This window comes from Stomoxys calcitrans, chromosome 5, assembly GCF_963082655.1.
Source record: "Stomoxys calcitrans chromosome 5, idStoCalc2.1, whole genome shotgun sequence".
Lineage (NCBI taxonomy): Eukaryota > Metazoa > Arthropoda > Insecta > Diptera > Muscidae > Stomoxys > Stomoxys calcitrans.
In genome coordinates, this window is record NC_081556.1 from 46,718,326 (window position 1) to 46,743,055 (window position 24,730).

The 24,730-nt window shown below is 37.9% G+C and overlaps 2 protein-coding genes across 2 annotated transcripts in view; one reads left to right on the plus strand and one right to left on the minus strand.

Moving 5' to 3' along the window:
- Window positions 1–3,438: 3,438 nt before the first annotated feature.
- Window positions 3,439–4,221, minus strand: LOC131997897 (uncharacterized). Its single transcript, XM_059369762.1, has one exon. The coding sequence runs from the start codon at window positions 4,219–4,221 to the stop codon at window positions 3,439–3,441; it is 783 nt and encodes a 260-aa protein (XP_059225745.1).
- A 12,316-nt stretch (window positions 4,222–16,537) lies between these two features.
- Window positions 16,538–24,730, plus strand: part of LOC106091771 (spondin-1) — a 246,042-nt gene continuing 237,849 nt past the window's right edge. Inside the window, exon 1 of the mRNA XM_059369134.1 lies at window positions 16,538–18,061. Coding sequence (XP_059225117.1) covers window positions 17,572–18,061 — 490 coding nt within the window. The 5' untranslated portion in view covers window positions 16,538–17,571. The remainder of the gene's footprint in view (window positions 18,062–24,730) is intronic.

Genomic DNA, 24,730 nt, shown 5'->3' on the forward strand with positions numbered 1-24,730 from the left:
CGGCCTACGTTTTGATATAGCTGCCATATAAACCGATCTGGGTCTTGACTTTTTGAGCCTCAAGAGTGCGCAATTCTTATCCGATTGGAATGAAATTTTGCACGACGTGTTTTGTTATTACATTCAACAACTGCGCCACGTATGGTTCAAATCGGTCGATGTTTTGATATAGCTACCATATAAACCGATCTTGGGTCTTGACTTCTTGAGCCTCTAGAGGGCGCAATTCTTATCCGATTTGAATGAATTTGTGCACTAATTGTTTAAATTGGTTCATAATCTGATATAGCTGTCATATAAACAGATCTGGGGACTTGATTCTTGAGCTTCTAGAGGGCGCAATTCTTCTCCGATTTTGCTGAAATTTTGCATGACTTATTTTATTCTTACTTTCAACAACAGTGTCAAATAAGGTTCAAATCGGTTCATAACCTGATATAGCTGCCATATTAACCGATCTAGGGTGTTGACTTCTTGAGCCTCTAGAGGTCGCAATTATTATCCGATTTGCATGAAATTTTGTACGACGGATCCTCTCATGACCGTTAACATAAGTGTTTATTATGATCTGAATCGGTCTATTGCCCGATACAGCTCCCATATAAATCGATCTCTCTATTTTACTTCGTGAGCCCCCAAAGGGCGCAATTCTTATTCGAATTGGCTGACATCTTACAGAGGTCTCCAACATATAATTTAATTGTGGTCCAAACCGGACCATATCTTGATATCGCTCTAATAGCAGAGCAAATCTTTTCTTATATTCTTTTTTGCCAACGAAGGGATGCCGGGAAAAGAACTCGAAAAATGCGACCCATGGTGGAGGGTATATAAGATTAGGCCCGGCCGAACTTAGCACGATTTTACTTGTTGTATCTATTGTACTTATTATTATTTGGTCCAAATCGGAACATATTTCGATATAACTGCTATGGGACATAAGGTATGCAAATTTCACCGGATTTTAATGAAATGTGGCTTACACATATACCTGAGGTGGTGGGTATTCAAAGTTCGGCCCGGCGGAACTTAACGCCTTTTTTCTTGTATTTCAGTCGAACTGATCCCTCCACTGTTTGTAACACCTTGAAATATGCGTCTAAGACCCTGTAAAGTATATATTGGGTTGCCAAAAAAGTAATTGCGGATTTTTTAAAAGAAAGTATATTCATTTTTAATAAAACTTAGAATGAACTTTAATCAAATATATAATTGCCATTTTGTTCGATAACCTTTTGCCATCTTCCTGGCAAATTTAGTATTCCACGCTCATAGAACTTCTGGCCTTTATCTGCAAAAAACTGAACCAAGTGCGATTTTATAGCCTCATCATTGCCGAAAGTTTTACCATTTAAGGAGTTCTGCAAAGATCGAAATAAATGGTAGTCTGATGGTGCAAGGTCAGGGCTATATGGTGGATGCATCAAAAGTTCCCAGCCAAGCTCACTCAGTTTTTGGCGAGTGACCAAAGATGTGTGCGGTCTAGCGTTGTCCTGGTGGAATATGACACCTTCACGATTGACCAATTCTGGTCGCTTCTCCTTGATGGCTGTATTCAATTTGTCCAATTGTTGACAGTAAACATCCGAATTAATCGTTTGGTTCCTTGGAAGCAGCTCAAAATATACCACACCCTTCCAATCCCACCAAACAGACAGCATAACCTTCTTTTGGTGGATATCAGCCTTTGAAGTGGTTTGAGCTGGTTCACCATGCTTGGACCATGATCGTTTTCGACTAACGTTGTTGTAAACAATCCATTTTTCATCTCCAGTTATGATTCGTTTTAAAAACGGATCGAATTCATTGCGTTTAAGGTGCATATCACAAGCGTTGATTCGGTTTGTTAAATGAATTTCTTTCAATACATGTGGTACCCATATTAAAATTGACGCCAAACAAACAAATGTAAACAAAATTTCGCGCACTTTTTTTCTAAAGCAAGCTAAAAGTAACAGCTGATAACTGACAGAAGAAAGAATGCAATTAGAGAGTCACAAGCCGTTGAAAAAATTTGTCAACGCCGACTTTATTACTACTATATTACCGACAATTACTTTTTGGGCAACCCAATATATTCTTGATAGTCATGTCATTTTAAGTCGATCTAGCCATGTTCGTCCGTCCGTCCGTACGTGCGTCTGTCTGTCGAAAGTACGTTAACTTTCGAAGGAATAAAGCTAGCCGCTTAAAATTTTGAACATACTTTTTATTAGTTTAGGTCAGTTGGTATTGTAAATGGGCTAAATCGGTCCTTGTTTTGAAATAGCTAGAAGGCGCAATTCTTTTCTGATTTTATTGAAATTTTGCACGTAGTGTTTTGGTAACGCTTCCAACAAGCTCTCTAAGTGCGGTTTAAGTCGGTCCATGTTTTGATATAGCTGCCATATGAACCGATCTTTGGTCTTTTTGAGCCTCTAGAGGGCGCAATTTTCGTCCGATTAAACTTAAATTTTGCATGTAGTGTTTTGGTAGCACTTCCAACAACGGCGCTAAGTGTGGTTTTAATCGGTCTATGGTTTGATATAGCTGCCGTATAAACCGATCTTGGGTCTTGACTTCTTGAGCCTCTAGAGCGCGCAATTCTCATCCGAATTTTGTACAACGGCTTCTCTCATGACCTTCAATATACGTGTCTAAAATGGTCTGAATCCATCAATAGCTTGATACAGCTCCCATATAAATCTATCTCCCGATTTTGCTTCTTGAGCCCCTACAAGGCACAATTCTTATCCGAATGAACTGACATATTACACAATGACTTATACAATGTTCAGCATTCATTTATGGTCCGAATCAGACTATAACTTTATATAGATCCAATAGCATAACAGTTCTTATTCAATATTCTTTGTTTGTCTAAAAAGAGATACTGCACACTGAACTCGACAAATGCGATCAATGGTAGAGGGTATATAAGATTGGGCCCGGCGGAACTTAGCACGCTCTTACTTGTTTTATATTCACGTTATTGCTTAAACTCTCTTTTTATTATTATACCCTCTGGTATCTCTCCTGAGATTGAGGGAACAGGATGGTTCCGAAGGTGGGTTGACACAGGCTCCGGCGTAGGTGGGTTGACACAGGCTCCGGCGTAGGTGGGTTCGTGCTTGCGTAGCGAAGGGCATTTCTTCAGCTCAAGCTCGGGTTTTCTCCCCTCCTACCGTCTGTTGCCTTTGCCTTTTTATACCCTCCACCATAGGATGGAGGTATACTAATTTCGTCATTCTGATTGTAACTACTCGAAATATTCGTCTGAGACCCTATAAAGTATATATATTCTTGATCGTTGTGAAATTTTATGTCTGTTATTATGTTAAGAGTTTTACAACGAATAAAAAATTTATTTTTTCTATTTATACAATATGACAAATTTACAAAAGCAAACAAACTATGTTCTGTTTTAATTATTCAATACAAAGTAGTATATTAGGTTGTTCATTCTCTTTCTTCAACACCCCCACTAGATTGAACTCCTAATCCCATCAGCTCACAGCATTGTAAGTGTCTTATTCTTGATAAAGGTTTCGTAAGGACATCGGCGACCATATCATTAGTGTTTATGTATTCGATAGCTATTTTTTTATCTTCGACTAGTTCCCTCACGAAATGGTGTCTTATATCAATATGTTTTGATCGTGCATGGTATGTGCTATTATTGGTCAAATTTATCGCACTTTGGTTGTCACATTTAATTTTGATAAAAGAAGAATTTCCCAATTCTTTGAACAAGGATCCCAACCATAATGCTTCTTGTGCAGATGCTGATACTGCCATATATTCTGCTTCAGTTGTTGATAAGGCAGTGGTTGACTGTTTCTTTGAATTCCAGGAAATACTCCCAATTTGAAACATGAAAACGTATCCTGAAGTAGACTTCCTTTCATCAAGGTCACCTGCCCAATCTGCATCAGAAAATCCTTGTAGATACTCATTATTGTCTTTTGAAAATTGAAGCTTATAATCCACTGTGCCTTTAAGGTATCTCATTACATGTTTAACTGCTTCCCAGTGTGGTTTTCCATGATTATTGTTATATCTTGACAAAACCCCCATTGCGTATGATATATCTGGACGACAGACTTGTGCAGCATATGTCAAACTTCCTACAGCTTCTTGATACGGCACGTTACAAGTTTCACTCTCCTTTGATGAACACATATCCTTCGTTAGTTTTTGATTTACATCCAATGGCGTAGAAACAGAATTGCAATTTTGCATATTAAACTTTTTCAATACATTTTTGATATACAGTTCTTGATCTATCCACAATTTTCCGTTTTCTCTATCTCTTGTGATTCTCATTCCCAGCATCACCAATATCTTTCATTTTGAAACTTTCTGATAGTCTTTTCTTAATATTCATTTTAGAATCGTTGTTGTTGGTAAAAATCAAAATATCGTCAACATATATTGCAACGTATGTTATTTCAAATTCATTTAATTTGTAGTAGACGCAAGGTTCGGTTTTAGACTGAGTAAGACCAATTTTCTTTAAAGTTTCGTCTAACTTCTTATTCCAAATTCGACTAGCTTGTTTAAGACCATATAACGATTTCCGTAGCTTACAAACTTTCCCATCGTTTTCTTTAAGGCCTTCCGGTATTTTCATATAAATTTCTTCACTCAAGTCGCTTTGAAGGAACGCCGTTACTACATCCATTTGGTCTATGTCAAGATTATGTTGCACTGCCAAACTTAAAAGGAGACGTATTGAGGAATATCTCACCACTGGAGAGAAGGTTTCCTCATAATCTATCCCATACTTTTGAGAATACCCCTTCACGACAAGTCTAGCTTTATATCTCTCAATTTCACCATTCGAATTGCGTTTTATTTTGAAACACCATTTACTATCAATTGGTTTTTTTCCTTTTGGCAAGTCAGTTATTTCCCAAGTTCTATTCTGTAACAAGGCTTGTATTTCGTCATCCATTGCCTTTTTCCATTCTTGTTTATTAATTCCTTCTAGTGCTTGTTGTACGGTCTTGGGTTCCTCATCTTCATCTGATGTATGACATGCATATCCATATCTACTTACCGGCTTTGAAGTTCTTGTAGATTTTCGTAAATTTTTCGACGGTGCGATTTCAACTTCTGATGATATCGGATTTACATTCTCAGATTCATTTGCAGGCCCATGAGGTAATGAACCATTCGCTTCGTCCGAGTAGTATTCAGATTCTGAATTATCTTGCTCATTTTGATCATCTTCAGCTGTTTTATTATTTGAGTCTTGCAAGGTATCGTTTAAATCATCATCATCAGATATTTCCCCCACTGTATCACATCGGCGAAAACTATAAAATGGATCGTCATTTTTAGGCACATCTTCACAGAATTGATTCTCCAAAAATTTAACGTCTCTGCTCAATACGATGTTATTTTTCTCAGGATCATAAAAACGGTAAGTTTTCTTATGATCACCGTAACCAACAAATATTGCTTCTTTCCCCTTTAAATCTAGCTTCTTCCTTTTTTGTTTAGGGATGTGTATCACGGCTTTGCATCCAAAAACTCTCAGATACTTTAAACAAGGTTTTTTACCACACCAAACCTCTTCCGGCGAAACATCGTTGAGTACTTTGGTTGGAATCAGGTTAATTAAATGAACTGCGGTGTTTGCTGCTTCAGCCCAAAACTTTTTTGGCAAACAAGACTGAGCTAAAAGACATCTCGTTTTCTCAACTATGGTACGGTTCATTCTTTCGGATACACCGTTTTGCTGAGGTGAATATGGTACCGTAGTCTGATGATAAATGCCGTTGTCAATCATTATCCGCTTCATTTTTCCATTGCAAAATTCTGTGCCGTTGTCACTTCTTAAGGATTTAATTTTTCTTCCTGTTTGATTTTCAACATAATTTTTGAATTCAACAAACTTATCAGCAACCTCAGATTTTCGTTTCAAAAAATAAATAAATACTTTTCTTGAGAAGTCGTCGATAAATGTAAGAATATATTGCGAACCACCAATTGAAGATGTCTCCATTGGACCACAGAGATCAGTATGTATTAAATCTAGTGTACCACCAACTCTTGTTCCCGTGTCGTTAAAAGGATTTCTTGATATCTTACCTTTTAAGCAAGAGATGCAGTTATCATTGCTTATTTCACAGTTCACACCTAGAACAGCTCCTGAAGCCATTTTTCTCAACGTTTCATTATTTACATGGCCGATTCGCTTATGCCACAAATTGCTTTCTTCAACTTTTCTTTGAGATATCATAGATTTGTTACTTGAAATATTCATACGAAACATTCCATCTACCAAATCTCCAGTAACAATGGTTTTGCCACTATCATTGATAACTTTGCAACCTTTTCCGTTAAATACAACTTTGTATCCGTTTTCAACAATTTTTGAAACTGACAGTAGGTTAATGCACAAATCAGGAACATGAAGAACATCTTTGAACGAAACGTTTTCCCTGGAGTTTCCTACTGCCGAAACCATGTCAACATTTCCAATTCCATCAACACTCATTGTGGTGTTATTTGCAATTATTACTTCTGTTTTCTTTTCTTCATATCGACTACTAAACAATTCCGAACTTGAACACATGTGGGCAGTTGCACCCGAATCAAAAAACCAGTCTTTGTTATTTAGATTACGTACCGAAAAAGCTCCCATCGCAGAATTTCCGCTCTCGTATTTTTTAAATGTTTTCTTGATTGACTTGCTGAGACATTTGGCAGCAATATGACCATATTGATTGCAATTGTAACATTTTAGTCCTTTGTTATTTTTTCCAATTCTCTTTTTGTTACCTGCAAGCGCCATTTCGGTTCCTTCAATCTTAACATCCTGCAATATCTTTAGTTTTATGGCATCTCCTGTAATCTTAATACCTGAACTTTGGATTCCCATAATCATTGGCTTATACTCGTCGGGCAATCCAGCCAGAAGCATTGATCCAATCCATTCTTCATCCATATGAAGTCCAACAGCTCGCAATTTATGGGCGGAGTTGATTATTTCATTCACATATTCTTCAACGTTTGTGCAATCTTTCAATTTTGTTGAGCAGAATTTTTGAATTAATCCAACTCTCCTTACCAAACCATTGTCTTCATAAACTGTGGCTAATGCAGTCCAAATTTCCTTCGCACTACCACATTCTCGGATATGGGGATAAACAGATTTGTCAACCAATAATATTAATTCCGCCTTTGCTAGAATATTCTTATCCTCTTTTTCTTCTGTGTCTTGAAGGGATTTCCACAGACCTTTCATTTGGAAATATGCCTCAACTGCAAACTTCCAGTCTTCAAAGTTTTCACTTCCACGAAGTTTTTCCAATTGCATATTCGTTGCCATCTTGTGCTCAAGACCTCGTTATAAATCACAGAATTACCCTTATTTTCGATCTTAAAACGCGGAAGGGCCCATAACCTGTTATTATGTTAAGAGTTTTACAACGAATAAAAAATTTATTTTTTCTATTTATACAATATGACAAATTTACAAAAGCAAACAAACTATGTTCTGTTTTAATTATTCAATACAAAGTAGTATATTAGGTTGTTCATTCTCTTTCTTCAACAATGTCGATCTAGCCATGTCCGTCCGTCTGTCCGTCCGTCCGTCCGTCCGTCTGTCTGTCGAAAGCACGCTAACTTCCGAAGGAGTAAAGCTAGCCGCTTGAAATTTTGCACAAATACTTCTTATTAGTGTAGGTCGGTTGGTATTGTAAATGGGCCATATCGGTCCATGTTTTGATATAGCTGCCATATAAACCGATCTTGGGTCTTGACTTCTTGAGCCTCTAGAGTGCGCAATTCTTGTCCGATTGGAATGAAATTTTGCACGTAGTATTTTGTTATAATATTCAACAATTGTGCCAAGTATGGTTCAAATCGGTTTATAACCTGATATAGCTGCCATATAAACCGATCTGGGGTCTTGACTTCTTCAGTCTCTAGAGTGCGCACGACGTGCTTTGTTATGATATCTTTGTTATGATATCCAACATCAAAAGAAGTCGACAAATGCGATCCATAGTGGAGAGTTTATAAGATTCGGCCCGGCCGAACTTAGCACGCTTTTACTTGTTTTTCTCTAATTTCCCCTAGGTCACTGAAGTGTACCACTGCATAAATATTGACAAACTATGAACAAATGCCAATTGTCCAATGACTAATTCAATAAGTTATTTATTTAAGTGCACGCAGGGGTATTCGAACCACACATTTCGATCAGACCCCCTCATCCATTAGGTGCTTAAAATTACATTCGCTTTGACAATTGTGGTTTGTTTGTGATATTATGTTTGGTTCGCTTATAATTATGGAAATCATGAACATGGATGACGTTGATCTCGCAATGAGTCCATGACGATGATGAGAGAACGCCTGCGGTGTCCCAGAAATAACAAATCCAAAGCCCCATTGAAACAAAAACAAAAAGCTAAATACGTATATTGAAAGGCCTTTGAACATAAATAATTACTACTGAAGCGAATCAATAGAGCACATAAATTTGACAAATACAAATATGGGATTATGGGTTGCTGCATGATTTTAAGCAACAGATCATGTGTAAAACTATTTGAAGTTGTAATCATTTTATAATTAGAACGGGAAAATGTTTTAAATTGAAGATTTGCTCAGCATAATTAAGAAATATTACGCTCCCTTAGGTTATTTTCGCCCTTCACCCCATGTGTAGCCATTTACTATAAGCAGTCTTTGGCTTGTTTTCGGTCTATGATGTGACCCATATGTGTGTCTGTATGTCTGGCTGTGTGTCCATTGGTTTATTTAGTCTTTCATTCATATTTCTCTGTCTTGTGTTTGACCAAGAACAAGTAGTTGTACTAGTTGCAGTTATAGCTTTAGCATTGTTGTTGTTTGTTTATCTTATTGCTGTTTAGTTGCGTGGTTGTGAGAAAGAGAGTGCTATTGAGAAAGGGGGGAGAAGTATTTGTTCAAAATTGTGTTTACACAGCAATAACATCAACCCATGCACGTCATACTTCATGTTTGTTGTATTGACACATTCACACACTAACACTCATCCACACACACACTGGCACACTCTCTGGGACACTCAATCATTTGCCCATTCAGTGAGTGTGCTTCATTAATGACGAATATTTGTAGTCCAAATTCGAATTTATTAATTTATTTACTTAGTGTTGTTGTTATTATTGTAATCTTAAGGGTAGTGGGCTGATGGTGGTTGATCAATAACTAGTCATTAAAGCAAATACATCACGGCATGTGTATGGTTGCTTGTGTATTTACCATAAAGGTCGTCTCCACTTGAGTGAACTCTTAGTATTGAAGTTTATTCAACCACACTAAATTGAAAATTTAAGTACTTGCATGAATGTGAGTGCCTTGCCCTTTCGTTTACAGTTGGAGAAATGTGGAAATTCACAATTCAAAACTTCTACCCTAGAGATTTTAGTTGATGCTTAGTTTAATACATAATTTTAATACAATTAACTATTTGTTGCACTTTTATTCATGCAAACATTTAAATAAATACTTGAAATATTTGATATTTGTATTTATTTTATTACTCATCCATAATTTATGATACTTAATAGCTGCTCAAGGAGTATAAATTTACTGGAGAATTGCATATTAAATCTAATAACAATCTAAAGATTTTATAATAATGTTTATAATTAAATTATTTTGAGACAACATGGAAACTAATACCAGCAATTTTTGAGCATGGCACTAGTGAACTGATGGTATCGACTTAGCAAACATAATTCAATTTATTAGGTAAATAGGTACTTGTGAAAGCAGATGGGGCATACTAAGAGTATTTGAAAGGAAAATTTCTCGTAAAATCTAATTCCTCGTAGTATCAAACTGAAGTTATTGATTTGCTATAAGTATGGAAGCTAAACTCATGTGACGGTTCAAGCACACAGGAAAGACTGCGATTTTCAAGAGAGTTATTATAAAGAGGGCGAGCTTGCGAAACTAGGAACTACCTGAATTATTCCGGGGCAACTGGAATCTGTACGTCTTGCCCGATGGTCAACGAATGACATATGGTCACAAAGGGAGGTTGTGTCCAAAATTATGTGGCCCGAACTAGACTTCAAAAAAGGTCTAGAGGCTGTCGCTGGCTATAACACACTTCTCCGTCATTGGTTCCGTCAAATCACCATTATAGGCAACCACCGCCTTGGTTGTATATTCACGATCCAGAGCAAGAAGTTCCACGCTACAAGAGGGAAACTCAAATCCAAGCAGCACACCAACAAGGTTTAAATAGTAGATATAATGGCAACCAATTGAACGGCATTCTTGGAGTTAAGCCGCCTCCCATAAAGTCAATCTCCTCTGCAAACATGGTATCGCTAAACTACATATCGGCAGATATCTTAATGCCGAAACGGGTAAGACTGATTGGTTGTTGAGGTCAACGTGCTAGATGCGTGTACTGCTTATAAACAGGGAGTACACTTTACCAGTTCATCTGTGCTGCCAATACTACACGACTTATAACCAGGTCATCGAGGTCATCGTTGCGCAGAGGTTAGAATGTTTGCCTATGATGCAGAACGCCAGGTTTCGAATCCTAGCGAGAACATCATACAACATTTTCAGCAGTGGTCTTGCATATGGCATATGACTGGGCTAAACCCAGAGGTCTCAATGTTTACCCAGAGAAGACTGAAATATGCCTGTTCACGAGGAAGATGAAGGTGGGCCAATTTGACGCACCACGTTTCCTCAATAAGACGATTTCGATATCTGACAAGGTCAAATACTTAGGTGTGATCTTGGACAGGAAACTGAATTGGAAGTGTCACATTCAGGAGCGTACTGAGAAGGCTCACAGATGTTGGGCACTATGTAGACGAGCCGTAGGCTCGAAATGGGGCCTGAATCCGAGGATAGTCCACTGGCTTTACAGGAGCATGATTCAACCAATATTAACTTACGCCTCAGAAGTTTGGTGGACTGCTATGAAGAAAAAGTGGAACATAAGGACCATACAACAGGTTCAGAGAACATGTTGTCTTGGCATAGGCGAAGCGATGAGCACCACGCCCATGCAATATTGTGGAACAGCGAAACGGTCGGTTGGAAGGCGAAAATCCTATGGGGGATCCAGATCGTGAGAAGACGAGGCTATTACTGAAAGTAAGTAAGAAGGAAGTCGGTATAGCTTTTGGTATAATTACGCGACACGTAGTACTAAGAGTTCAATTCTGTTAAATCGGTGCGGTAAGTGATAGGACACTATACCAGACATAAACCAATTTAAGCGCGTGGTATGGAAAACAATTAAGGATTTTGTAAGTAGCATGGAATTCCTAACTTAGATTTTCTTTTTCGAGTTTTTTTTTTTTGTATTTAGAGTGCACAACAAGCCGATGACTGGCTTAGGTGTATGCCCATAGTGGCATGGGACGGATTAATATCTGCACCTTCTTTTCAACCCAACCTAACCTAACCTATCCCCTCTTATTGCTGGCTACATTTGTTAGGCAATATGCCCCCAAAAAGTTAAGGCGTTGCGCCACTGCGTTCGGACTCGACTATAAAAAACGGGTGTCACTTCACATTGAGCTTTAACTTGAATCGGACAGCATGTGTGAGAATATCCCCCTTTTTCCTTAAAAAAATTTGCCCATAAATTTACATATCACATTCTGGAAGTACCTAAGCTATGTTGCAAGTTTGCTAGTACTGGAAGGTTGAAGACTCTATGGACTTTACAACAGCAATCGAAAAAAACATACAAGATATACAAGTTTCGAGAAATTTGTTGCGTTCTGCTATTATATTCAAGGAAATTTAGGACACATTTTTTCGATTTTTTTAAGATAATTGTTTTTGATTTCCTTTAAAAATCCTCTTCTCCAAATAAGCAGGTAATAAAAATTTTTTACTCGCTTTAACATAAATGGCTTAATTTTCCTTGCCACTTGCGGAAATTCGAAAGCCAATTAAAAAAATATTTTCTATTGTTGTTGACCATCTCTCAGTTGCAGTCATTACAAAAGTACCAATTAAGCCGTCTGTCCAAAACAAAACCCTTACTCTTAAAGTCAAAACAATATGCTTGCATTGTGCTTCCATTAAAACCAACTACAAACAAAAGTCACAATTTCCCTACCGACTTAACAAGCATACTTTTTCTTAGCCTTTTTTTTTTTTTTGAGACAATATAAAAACTTCCTTTGTTTGGCTTTAGTTTATGCAAACATCCGTATGACCTATTTTCCAGGGGCTTTGTACTGTGTACTTTGTTTGTTGTTGTCTAATGAACTTCTGAATTTCCGATAAGCTGAAACAGAAGTGTCTATGCCTTTTTGATAACACAAAACAATAGACACTGACAAACAAGCCATAACACATACACACACACACGCACACACACTTATAGCTCAAAAGGGCTGTTTGTTATGTTGACGCAAAGATAGGGACTTAATCTGTAAAAACCTCTAATGATGACAGTTTATAATGACAAACGCAAATATTCATAATGTAATTACCCTTTTTTTGCGAACGAACATAGCAGGAAACAGCATACCAACAGTCTAACCGACAACAATAGACGCACACACACATACACGTATACAGACACAAACCATTATTGAGCAACACGGCAACAGGCTGTTAGTGTTGCATACAAACCCCTGCAGTATTATAACAGCACCATTGCCACCCATCACCATATTCATTCATTGGCATAGCAAAGAGAGGGAGAGAGAGAGAGAGAGAGCGCTCAAATGGACAGACTAGGGCAAGTGCAAACACACACAACAAACAACCAAAGCAAACAACCGAGCGAACTGAGGCAACAAACACAAACATTGGGAGAAAGTAAAATTTCCCTATATTCTGTGCTATTGCACCAAGGGAAATTAATATAAACTAGAGTGTTATGGGAATTGCGTTGCCGTTTTGGGCAAAAGTAATGGCAAAAGGTATATCAAACAAATAATGGAACTAAAAACGAAATAAAACTTCAGCCAAAATCAGAAACATTAAATTAACAAGTAAAAAGTGCTACGTTCAGCCGGGCCGAACTTATTTGAAGACCATAATTTTACTTTTCGTTCCAAATTTCTGACAATCCAGGCAAAAATTGAAACAGTTGAAGGCTAATCGGAAGATGAGTTTTAGAGTGATTTCGATATTATCTACAATGGATGTTGGAAGTCATAACAAAACACTACGTGCAAAATGTCAGCTATATCGGGAAAATCGGTTTATATGGGAATTATATTAGGCTATATACTGATTTGAAACTACTTGGCACGACTTCCGAAGTCGTAAAAAACACCACGTGCAAAATTTCAACCCAACCAGATATTTGGCACGATTGTTGAAAGTCATAACAGAACACTTTGTGCAGAATTTCAGCCAAATCGAACAGCAATTGGAACTTCCAGAGGCGCAAAAAGTCCAATCGGATGATCGATTTGTATGGGAGCTATACAAGGTTATAACACCGACCGTTGAAAGTAGTAAAGAACACCTCGTGCATTTCAAGACGAATCGGAAAAAATGGAGGCTTCTGGAGGCCAAACCGCAAGATCAGTTTCTATAGGAGCGATATTAGGTTATAGACCCATTTAGACCATACTCATCACAGACTTTGGAGGCCATATAAGAACACTAAGAACCGAATTTGCCCAATTAATGCGGCTTATAGCGTTTCAAGAAATCAAGTCGAAGGAACACTTTATATGGGAGCTCAATATATGAACGGATATGGACGGACAAATGACGCACAGTGATTCTCCGGTGGACAAATATGCAAAAACCGAAAATGAAAATTGTTATGATATTTTTTACTAATCTTTTACAAACCCCTGAAATATATACAACATGGATGTCGAAAAGCCTAACATAAGTTGTGTCACAGTGTCAAATTTCAGTTAAATGGGATTATAAATGCGCCTTTTATGGGGCCAAGCCTTTAAATCGAGATATCGGTCCACATGACAGGTATATTCAAATCTGGACCGATTTGGGCCAAGTTGCAGAAAAATGATGAAGAGCCTAACACAACTCGCTGTTAAAAATTTCGGCGCCATCGGACAATAAAAGCGCATTTTATGGCCCCAAAACCTAAAACCGAGCGATCGGTTTATATGGCAGATATATTCAAATCTGACCCAATCAAGCCTAAACTGAAGAAGGATGTCGAAGAACCCACATAATTCCCGCTGTCCCAAGTTTCAGCGATTTCGGACAATAAACGCGCCTTCTATGGCCCCAAAACCTAAAACCGAGAGATCGGTCTATATGGCAGCTATATCCAAATCTGATCCGATACGAGCCAAATTGAAGAAAGTCGTCGAAGGATCTAAGACAACCCACTGTCTCAAATTTCAGCGATATCGGACAATAAATGCGCCTTTTATGGCCCCAAAACCTAAAACCGAGAGATCGGTCTATGTGGCAGCTATATCCAAATCTGAACCGATCTGGGCCAAACTGAAGAAGGATGTCAAAGGGCCAAACACAACTCACTGTCCCAAATTTCAGCAAAATCGGTTAATAAATGTGGCTTGTATGGGGCTAAGACCCTAAATCGGCGAATCGGTCTATATGGCAGCTATATCCTAATCCTAACCGATCTGGGTCAAATTGAAGAAGGATGTCAAAGAGCCTATCACAACTCACTCTCCCATATTTCAGCAAAATCGGATAATAAATGTGGCTTTTATGGGCCGAAGATTCTAAATCGGAGGATCGGCTATATCCAAATCTGGACCGATCTGAGCAAAATTGAAGAAGAATGCCCAAGGGCCTAACACAACTCACTGTTTAAAATTTCAGCAAAATCGGATAGTAAATGTGGCTTTTATGGCCCTAAGACCCTAAATCGGCGGATCGGTCTATATGGGGGCTATATCCAAATCTGAACCGATCTGGGCCAAATTACAGAATTATGTCGAGGGGCTAAACTTTATTCACTGTCCCAAATTTCGGCAAAATCGGGCAATAAATGCACCATTTATGGGCCCAAAGTCTTAAGTCGAGAGATCGGTCTATATGGCAGCTATATCCAAATCTGTACCGAACTGGGCCAATTTGAAGAAATATATCGAAGGTCCTAAGACAACTCACTGTCCCAAATTTTGGCACAATCGGACAATAAATAAGCCTTTTATGGGCGCAAGATCTTAAATCAAGAGATCGGTCTATATGGCAGCTATATCGAAATCTGGACCGATCTGAGCCAAATTGACGAGAGATGTCGAAGGGCCTAACACAACTCACTGTCCCAAATTGCAGCAAAATCGGATAATAAATGTGGCTTTTATGGACCTAAAACCGTAAATCGGCGGATCGGCCTATATGGGGGCTATATCAAGATATAGTCCGATATAGCCCATCTTAGAACTTAACCTGCTTATGCATAAAGAAAGAATCTGTGCAAAGTTTCAGCTCAATATCTCTGTTTTTAAAGACTGTAGCGTGATTTCAATAGACGGACAGAGGGACGGACGGACGGACATGGCTAGATCGTCTTAGATTTTTACGCTGATCCAGAGTATATATACTTTAAAAGGTCGGAAATGGATATCTCGATGTGTTGCAAGGGGAATGACAAAATGAATATACCCCCATCCTTCGGTGTTGGGTATAAAAATAATAATCCAAATTAAAGGAAGTTATTAACAAATTTAACTGCAAAATTTTAGTCGGTCCGCTGTTGAAAGCACAATTTTGATCCGATCTTTACAAAATTTGGCATTAAGTGTTTTTTGTGACGTCCTAATATGTGTGCAAAATTTCATCATAGTCGGATCAGATTTATGTATAGCTCCCATATATATACATATATATATATCCTTCATCCGATATGGTTTGTTAAGACTGCATCGGGTACAATTTTGGTCCGATCTTTACTAAATTTGGCATGGAGCCAAAGTTTCATAAAAATCGGTCCAGATTTAGATATAGATCCCATATATATTTTTCATCCGATATGACATTTTATGGCTGTAGAAGCCACTACTTTGGTCCTATCTCTACAAAATTTTTCATGAGATGTTTTAACATGACATCACAATACGTGTGCAAAATTTCATTAAAATCGATTTGGATAAAACTCCCATATAAATGTGGCTTTATCTTTTATGCGTTTCGACTTTTAAGGCTGTAGAAGCCAAAATTTTAGTACCATTGTAAGAAAATCGTATAAGGTTTTATTCGATATTTCAATAGGTGTGCAAAAGTAAAGTCTGACTAAATTTGACTAAAGTCGGCTCCGCCCGATTTGGATTTCGTTTTTTGCTCAGTTTTTGTGTAAAACCGTTTTTTACTCGTGGCAACTCTGATTTGGAGATTTATTTGTTGCTCTCTCCTAAGGAGAGTACAACAATAGAGAGCGAAAGCACAGCGAGCATAAATTTTCTTTCGAAAATGAAATTGAAACATAAGTCTGAAGTTGGATGCCATACAAACAAAAGGCATGGCACACACACACATACACACGCACACACAAGCAAACACTCTGGGAGATGTTGACTCTAGGTGGGAAAAATAGTCCAAGAAGAAAATTTTTGTTATGTTCAGTATGAAACGAAACTTTAACGGATGCGGACGGTGCGAAAGAAAACGTTTACAAGGTTTTAATGTTATAAAAGCGAAAAAGGTGTTTTGGAAAAATTGTTTAGCAGAGAAGAAGAAAAGCGAAAAATAAAAAAAAATTAAAGTTTTTAAATGAAAGATAAAATATTTGATTAAACAAAATAGCCAAATTGCTTTGCCGGCAACATTCAAGATCCTTAACTTAATTGAAATTGTAAACGAAATTTTTATGGTCGCCGCCTAAAAGCCTGCGAAAAGCGAAAAAGAAGGAAAACTCCCAAACAAAACACCTTCATGAGCATACATTGTTGCGATAAGGTGAGCGACACACCACAACGGGAAAAAGAGCAAATTTACGACAAACGACGGCGCCGACGACGGATAAGACAAACGACGATATAAAGTAAACAACAACAACAACAACGACTACGGTAAATGTCTGTCATTACATGGTGCAGTGATGGTGATGGTGAGCGTGGATAAAACCGGGAGCATGTAAAACGACCAAAAATTACTCGGCACACAAAAACACGCAAAAAAAGCAAAAATTAATCAACCAAAATAAAGAAGTGAGGTGACATTTAAATTGAAATTCACAAGAAACGAGAGTTGGGCAAGAATGTCCATAGTGACGACCGACCAAGCAGTGAAGCAAAGGAAAATGTGAAAAACAAACAAATAATTTTGGTGTGAAAACGCAAACAAATTAAGCAGGGAATAAGTGAAGAAAGGCAAAGAAAAGTGGAGATTTAAGCAAAGTAGAAAAAAAAAATCACAAACCGAAAAATAAAAAAAAACAAAACAAATCCTTAAAAAAGTTCTAAAGTTCAAAAAAACAAATCCTTAAAAAAGTTCTAAAGTTTTGGGAAGATTGGTCAAGAAAATTTTACCAGAAACAAATCTACAAAGACCCCAGCAATCAGTGTTGATCACAAAGCAAATACAAAAATTCCAAAAAATTTGTTAAATCTAAAACTCCCTTCAACAACATTACCCACAATTTACCCGCCTTTTTGTAAATTCTCCCGCGTGGCCATGAAGAAACCACCCTCCTGCAAAATGTTATCACTACTGCTAATCACCCTTTTGCCTTGTTTGACAGCATCGGCCCCCTCACTGGCCGCCGATAGCTCCTATTTCAATTCGGGCTATGTCTCAAGTCCCTCCATCTACTCCTATACCATTGAAAATCAAATACCCATGAATCAAACACAGCAAAGGGAATTGGATAAACTCGATTACTATCAATCGGCGTCAAATGCAAGGAATTTATATTTTACCTCATCATCGGCGTCACAAGGCGGCAATGGCAATGGCAATGGCCGAGATTCGACAGCTTTTGCCTCGCCAGCAACACCTTTGGTGGCATCGCCAGCCCCGCCTACACAAAATGCCCCCATTAGCGATTGTACTTTGGATCGTTTGGCTGTATACAAAGTCGTTCTGCACACCTATTGGACTAGGGATTTGTTTCCCAAACACTATCCAGATTGGAGACCCTCTGCCCAATGGACTAAAACTATAGGTGAGTGTGTGTTTTTTTTTACTCTGAAAGAAAACTAAACCAAAAAAAAAAAATGTAAATGAATGATTCTGGTGAGACCTTTTGAGGATTTAAAAGGGCAATCCAAGTTACAAAGCAAACCTATTGAAAAGTTATTGTCACCAAAATTCCCTAAGAATTAAAATTTGGCAAAAATTTCCAATAGACAAGAAATTTTGCTAAAATTTGTTATGGAAAGGAAATTTTGACAAAATATTCTATGGAAACGAAGTTTTGACACAATTTCCTGTAGCAATAAAGTTTTGACAAAATTTCTTATGGAAATGAAATTTTAACGAAATTTCGTATAGGAATGAAAATTTGACAAAATCTCCTATCGAAATGAAATTTTGACAAAATTTCCTATCAAAATTAAATTTTGTTAAAATTGCATAGAGAAATAGAATTTTGAAAAAAAATTTCTATAGAAGTAAAATTTTGACAAAATCTTATATTGGATTGCCCAAAAAGTAGTTGCGGATTTTTCATATAGTCGACGTTGACAATTTTTTTCACAGCTTGTGACTCTGTAATTGCATTCTTTCTTCTGTCAGTTATCAGCTGTTACTTTTAGCTTGCTTTAGAAAAAAGTGTAAAAAACGTATATTTGATTAAAGTTCATTCTAAATTTTATTAAAAATGCATTTACTTTCTTTTAAAAAATCCGCAATTACTTTTTGGGCAACCCAATACATAAAATTCAATTTGTGTTTGTTTATAGGTTTGTTTGTTTGTACCGTATAGACTCAAAACCGGCTGAACCGATTGCATTGAAATTTTTACAGATTATGTAGTTTGGAAGGAAACATAGGCTATATAAGTTTTTGTAATCGGGAGGGGAAGCGGACCCTCCCCCTTACCCCAAAAGTACTACCCAAAAATATAAGTGGGTCGATCGAGACAACATGGGACTCAAATGAAAGGTATTCAAAAGTAGAGTACGAATTTCATAACAAAAGTTGGGTCCAAGTACCTGGGGGGCCGCCCAGCCCCAAAATCCCTTAAAATAGGTTTATTTGACGATCATGACAATATGGGACTCAAATGAAAGGTATTCGGGAGTAGATTACAAATATGGTGAGAAAGTAGGAATAGAAGTAGGAATTTATTGATAATGGAAGAGGGCGGACTTTCCACCGCTACCCAAAAAACACCACCCAAAATCAAAAGTGGACCGATAAAGACAATATGGGTATCAAATGAAAAGTTTGCGGAAGTAGATAATGAATCTGGCATACAAAATCAGATCGAATTACAGGGGGTCACCCCACCCCTCAAAAATGTCCCAAATGGGCACATTAAACAATCATGGATATATGGGACATGGTTTGTTTGTTCCGTATAGACTGAAAAACGGCAGAATAGATTTTCTCGAAATTTTCGCATATTGTGTGGGTTGGTCTGCAAGGAAACATATTTCTTTATCGGAAGGGGGACAGACCCTCCACCTTATGCCAAAAACACAACCCAAAATCAAAAGTGGACCGATCGGGACAATAAAGGTATCAAATGAAATGTACTGGAGAGTAGAATACGAATATGGTATTAAAATTTAAGTCTAAGTAACCATCGGGCCGCCCCAACTCCAAAACTCCTCCAAAACAGACATATTGGACGTTCATTTCAATATATGGCTCAAATGAAAGGTATTCGAGAGTAGATTTCGAATCTGGCATGCAAAATCAGATCGAAAATTCGGGGGGTCACGCCAGCCCTCAAAAACGCCATTAGAGCCATTATGACTATGTGATACTTGGAGGCCACCGTAGAGCAGAAGTTAGCATGTCCGCCAACGATGCTGAACATCTGCGTTCGAATCCTGGCGAGTCCATAAAAAAAAATTTTCAACGGTGGTTTTCCCCTCCGAATGCTGGGAACATTTGTGAGGTACTATGCCATGTTAATCTTCTCTCCAAAGAGGTGTCGCCGTTTGGGCTCAGTTATAAAGAGGAGGCCCCTTATCATTGAGCTCATTAATATGGAGAAGTTTGCCCTGTTCCTTATTAGAATTTTCATGGGCAAAAATTTGCATAGTTTGATACTTGCCTGGATTTTCTTAAAATTTTCATAGATTGTGTACGTTTGTCTGAAAGGAAACATAGGCTATATAATTTCTAAATGTCGAGTGGAGGCGGACCCTCCCCCTTACCCCAAAAACTCCTCCGATATCCGAAAGTGGTCGCATATGGGCACAATAAAGGTATCAAGTGAAAGGTATTGTAGACAAGAAAACGAACATGGTATTAATATTTGGGTCCAAGTATCCAGCGAGAAAAACTAACGAATTTGATGTCCATATTTGAGTCGAAATGTCTGAGGTTCCATCCCTCCCCTAATGAGAACATTACCCTAAGAAAGAACATTACCACCAGGAACCGATAAGGGTCAAATTCTCACACATCAATGAGTGCTTTCCGATTCAAGTTAAAACTCAATGATAAGGAAACGAACGGCGTCCCGCAGTGCGACACCTCTTTGGGAAAATATTTTAAATGATCATCCATGGCATTGTACCTCGCAAATGTCGCCAACAATAAGAGTGGATAAACGCCGCTCTGTCCGATGTTATCGCTAGGATTCGAATGCGTTCAGCGTCATAGGCTACAATGGCGCGAATTCGATATCCGCATTCAGGGCGAAGTTTTCCCACTCTATATATAAATGAAATTTCCTATATAAATGAAATTTTGACAAAATATTATTTAGAAATGAAATTTTGACAACATTTTCCTACAAAACTGAAATTTTGACAAATTATCCTACAGAAATGAAATTTTGATTGATTTGCATGGAGAAATAGAATTTTGACAAAATTTTCTTCTAAATACCTTTTTAAAAATATTTCATTAAGGACAGCAAAATTTCCTTTAGAAATGAAAATTCACCAAAATTTCCATAAAAATAAGATTTTGGAAGAATTTGCTAGAGAAATAAAATTTTCACAAAATTGAAATGAATTTCAAATAAAATGTACCTAATGAAAAACGAATATACGTTATACTTTTAATAGATAGCACTTATATCCAAATTTAGTCAGACTTTAATTTTGCATACCTATTCTTACGATGGTACGAAAATTGTGGCTTCTACAGCCTTAAAAGTCGAAACGCATAAAATATATATATGGGAGTTTTATCTAAATCGATTTTGATGAAGTTTTGAACACGCATTGGTAAGCCAATTAAACCATCTCATGAAAAAATTTGCAAAGATCGGACCAAAATTGTGGCTTCTACAGCCTTAAAAGGCCATATCAGATGAAACTAGAAGCAAAATGGAGAGATAAGTTTATATGGGAGCTGCATCAAGCTATTGATCGATTCCGACCATATTGGGCACGTATGTGGAAAGTCATGAGAGAATCCGTTGTACAAAATGTCTGCCAAATCGGGTGAGAATTTCGCCCTCTAGAGGCTCAGAAAGTCAAAATCCCACTTCGGTTTATATGGCAGCTATATCAGGTTCTACACCAATTTACGCCATACTTAGCACAGTTATCGGAAGTCATAACAAAACACCTCATGCAAAATTTTAGAAAAATCGGACAAGAATTGCGCCCTCTATTGGCTCAAGAAGTCAAGATCCAAGATCGGTTTATATGACAGCTATACCAGATTATGAACCGATTTGAATCATACTTAACACAGTTGTTGGAAGTGATACCAAAACACTACGTGCAAAATTTCAATAAAATCGGATAAGAATTGCGCCCTCTAGAGGCTCAAGAAGTCAAGACCCAAGATCGGTTCATATGCCAGCTATATCAAAACATGGACCGATTTAAACCATACTTAGCTTAGTTCTTGGAAGTGCTATCAAAACACTACGTGCAAAATTTCAATAAAATTGGATGAGAATTACGCCCTCTAGAGGCTCAAGAAATCAAGACCCAAGATCGGTTTATATGGCAGCTATATCAGGTGTTTAACCGATTTAAACCATACTTGGCACAGTTGTAGGAAGTGATATCAAAACACGTCGTGCAAAATTTCATTCCAATCGGATAAAAATTACGGCATTTAGAGGCTCAAGAAGTCAAAACCCCATATCGGTTTATATGGCAGCTATATCAAAACATAGACCGATATGGCCCATTTACAATCCCAACTGACCTAAACTAATAAGAAGTTTTTGTGCAAAATTTCAAGCGGCTAGCTTTACTCCTTCCGAAGTTAGCGTGCTTTCGACAGACAGACGGACGGACAGGCGGACAGACATGGCTAGTTCGACTTAAAGTGTCACGACGATCGAGAATATATATACTTTATGGGGTCTTAGATGCATATTTTAAGGTGTTACAAACAGAATGTCGAAATTAGTGTACCCCCGTCCTATGGTGGAGGGTATAAAAATATATATATGGGAGCTATATCTAAATCTGGACCGATTTTGATGAAACTTTGCACACATATGAGGACGTTGAATAAAACGCTCCATGCCAAATTTTGAAAGGATGGGAGTCTTACAGCCTTAAAAGTCCATATCGGATGAAAAATATATATGGGAACTATATCTAAATCTGGACCGATTTTTATGGAACTTTGCAAACATATGGGAACGTTGAATAAAACGTTCCATGCCAAATTTTGTAAGGATGGGACCAAAATTGTGGCTACTATAGCTTTAAAAGGGCATATCGGATGAAAGATATATATGGGAGCTATATGTAAATCTGATCCGATTATGATGAAATTTTGCTCACATATTGGGACGTCACAAAAAGTACTTCGTGCCAAATTTTGCAAACATCGAACCAAAATTGTGCCTTCTGCAGCCTTAATAGGTCAAATCGGATGAAAGATATATATGGGAGCTATATCTAAATCTGTACCGATTTTTATGAAACTTTGCACTCATATTGGGACGTCAAATGAAACATTTCATGCCAAATTTGGTAGAGATCGCACTAAAAATGCGGCTTCTACAGCTTTAAAAGGGCATATCGGATGAAATATATATATATATGGGAGCTATATCTAAATCTGGACCGATTTCAATAAAATCCTGCAAGCATTTTGGGTCGTTAAAAGGAACACTTCTTGCCAAATTTTGTAGGAATCGGATAGAAATTGTGGCTTCTACAGCTTTAAAAGGGCACGTCGAATGAAAGTATATATGGGAGCTATATCTAAATCTTGACCGATTTTTTTCAAAAGATGCAACAGATGCAAAATTTTTTGAAAATCGGACAACAATTGCAACCAACAAGAATACATATACAGACAGACAGACAGACACAGCTAAATCGAATCAGGAAGTGATTCTAAGCCGATCCGTATACTTATCGATGGGTCTAGCTCTTGAAGTTTCAAAGCGAGTGCAAAGTTTCATAAAAATCGGCTAAGATTTAGTTATGGCTCCCATATATATCTTTCATCCGATATGGTCTTTTAAGGCTAAAGAAGCCACAATTTTGGTCCGATCTCTGCAAAATTTGGCACGAGGTGTTTTATTTGAAGTCTGAATAGGAATGCAAAGTTTCATAAAAATTTCCTCGTGAAATATTGTAGCAACATTTCAGTATTCTAGACCTCTAGGTCTAGCCAATCGTATAGTCGTATGTCATCTCAAAGGCTCTTTCGACCTTTCTGCATAGCGGATTCGCATCATTACCTTTTAGAAGTATTATAACACCGTCTGCGATGGGTTCAAATCCCTCCTCAGTCAGCATCCGTAGTTATTTAGGTATGGTGTTCACCCATAGCAGTGGCGATAAAATTCCCCCCTGTGGCCTGTACTGCGCCACTTTCTCCCTTATGTTTATGTCTTGGGACCCATCCTTACAATACGATATATCCAGTCTTTAAATACCAGTTCGACCCGGTAATGGTCTAAGGATTTGATCAGTGTGTCGCTACACGATCCAAGTGGTGAAATGCCAATCGGGGTGGGGTCAATGCTTACCGGTAATGCAAACGTCTTGGCAATGAGGGATTCTTCTATTTTATACACAACCTCGTGCACCACCGATCTTCCCTCGCCATAGACATGGTATTTGTATTTGAGCAGTTTGTTAGATGTCCTACTCTTTATCATTGTTTTAACAATACGCTCCATTGTTTTGAGTAGAAAGGACGTAAGGCTTATAGGTCTTTGGTGACGCATAACTTGACATGCCGGGCTTGGGTATAAATACCACCCTTGCTTCCTAACACATGCCATGCTTTCGGAGTATATGCAAGTTCTAGGCATGCTGTGAAAATAGTAGCAAATGGGACGTCTTATAGTCGGTCTCCTTCTGTGGTAACGCTGGATAGGACGCCGAAAGTATTCTACCAGGTCCGGGTGACTTAAATGGTTGGAAGCCTTTTAAGGCTTCCTCTACCATAAATTCTGTAAAATGATAAACTTTCGATCAACCTCACAATTCCAGGACCAAATATCCCGGTGAGTACCGTCGTATCCTGTGAAAAATGCGTTTTTATCAAAAGGAGGCCACCATGGCGCAGAGGTTAGCATGTCCACCTATAACGCCGAACGCCTGGGTTCAAATCCCAGCGTGAACATCAAAAAAAATTCTGAAAATTCCCCTGGCTACATTTGTGAGGTTGGTGTCGCTATGAGGCACGCCGTTCGGACTCGGCATAAAAAAGGAGGCCCTTAACACTGAGTTTAAACTTTAATCGGATTGCAATCATTGATATGAGAGTA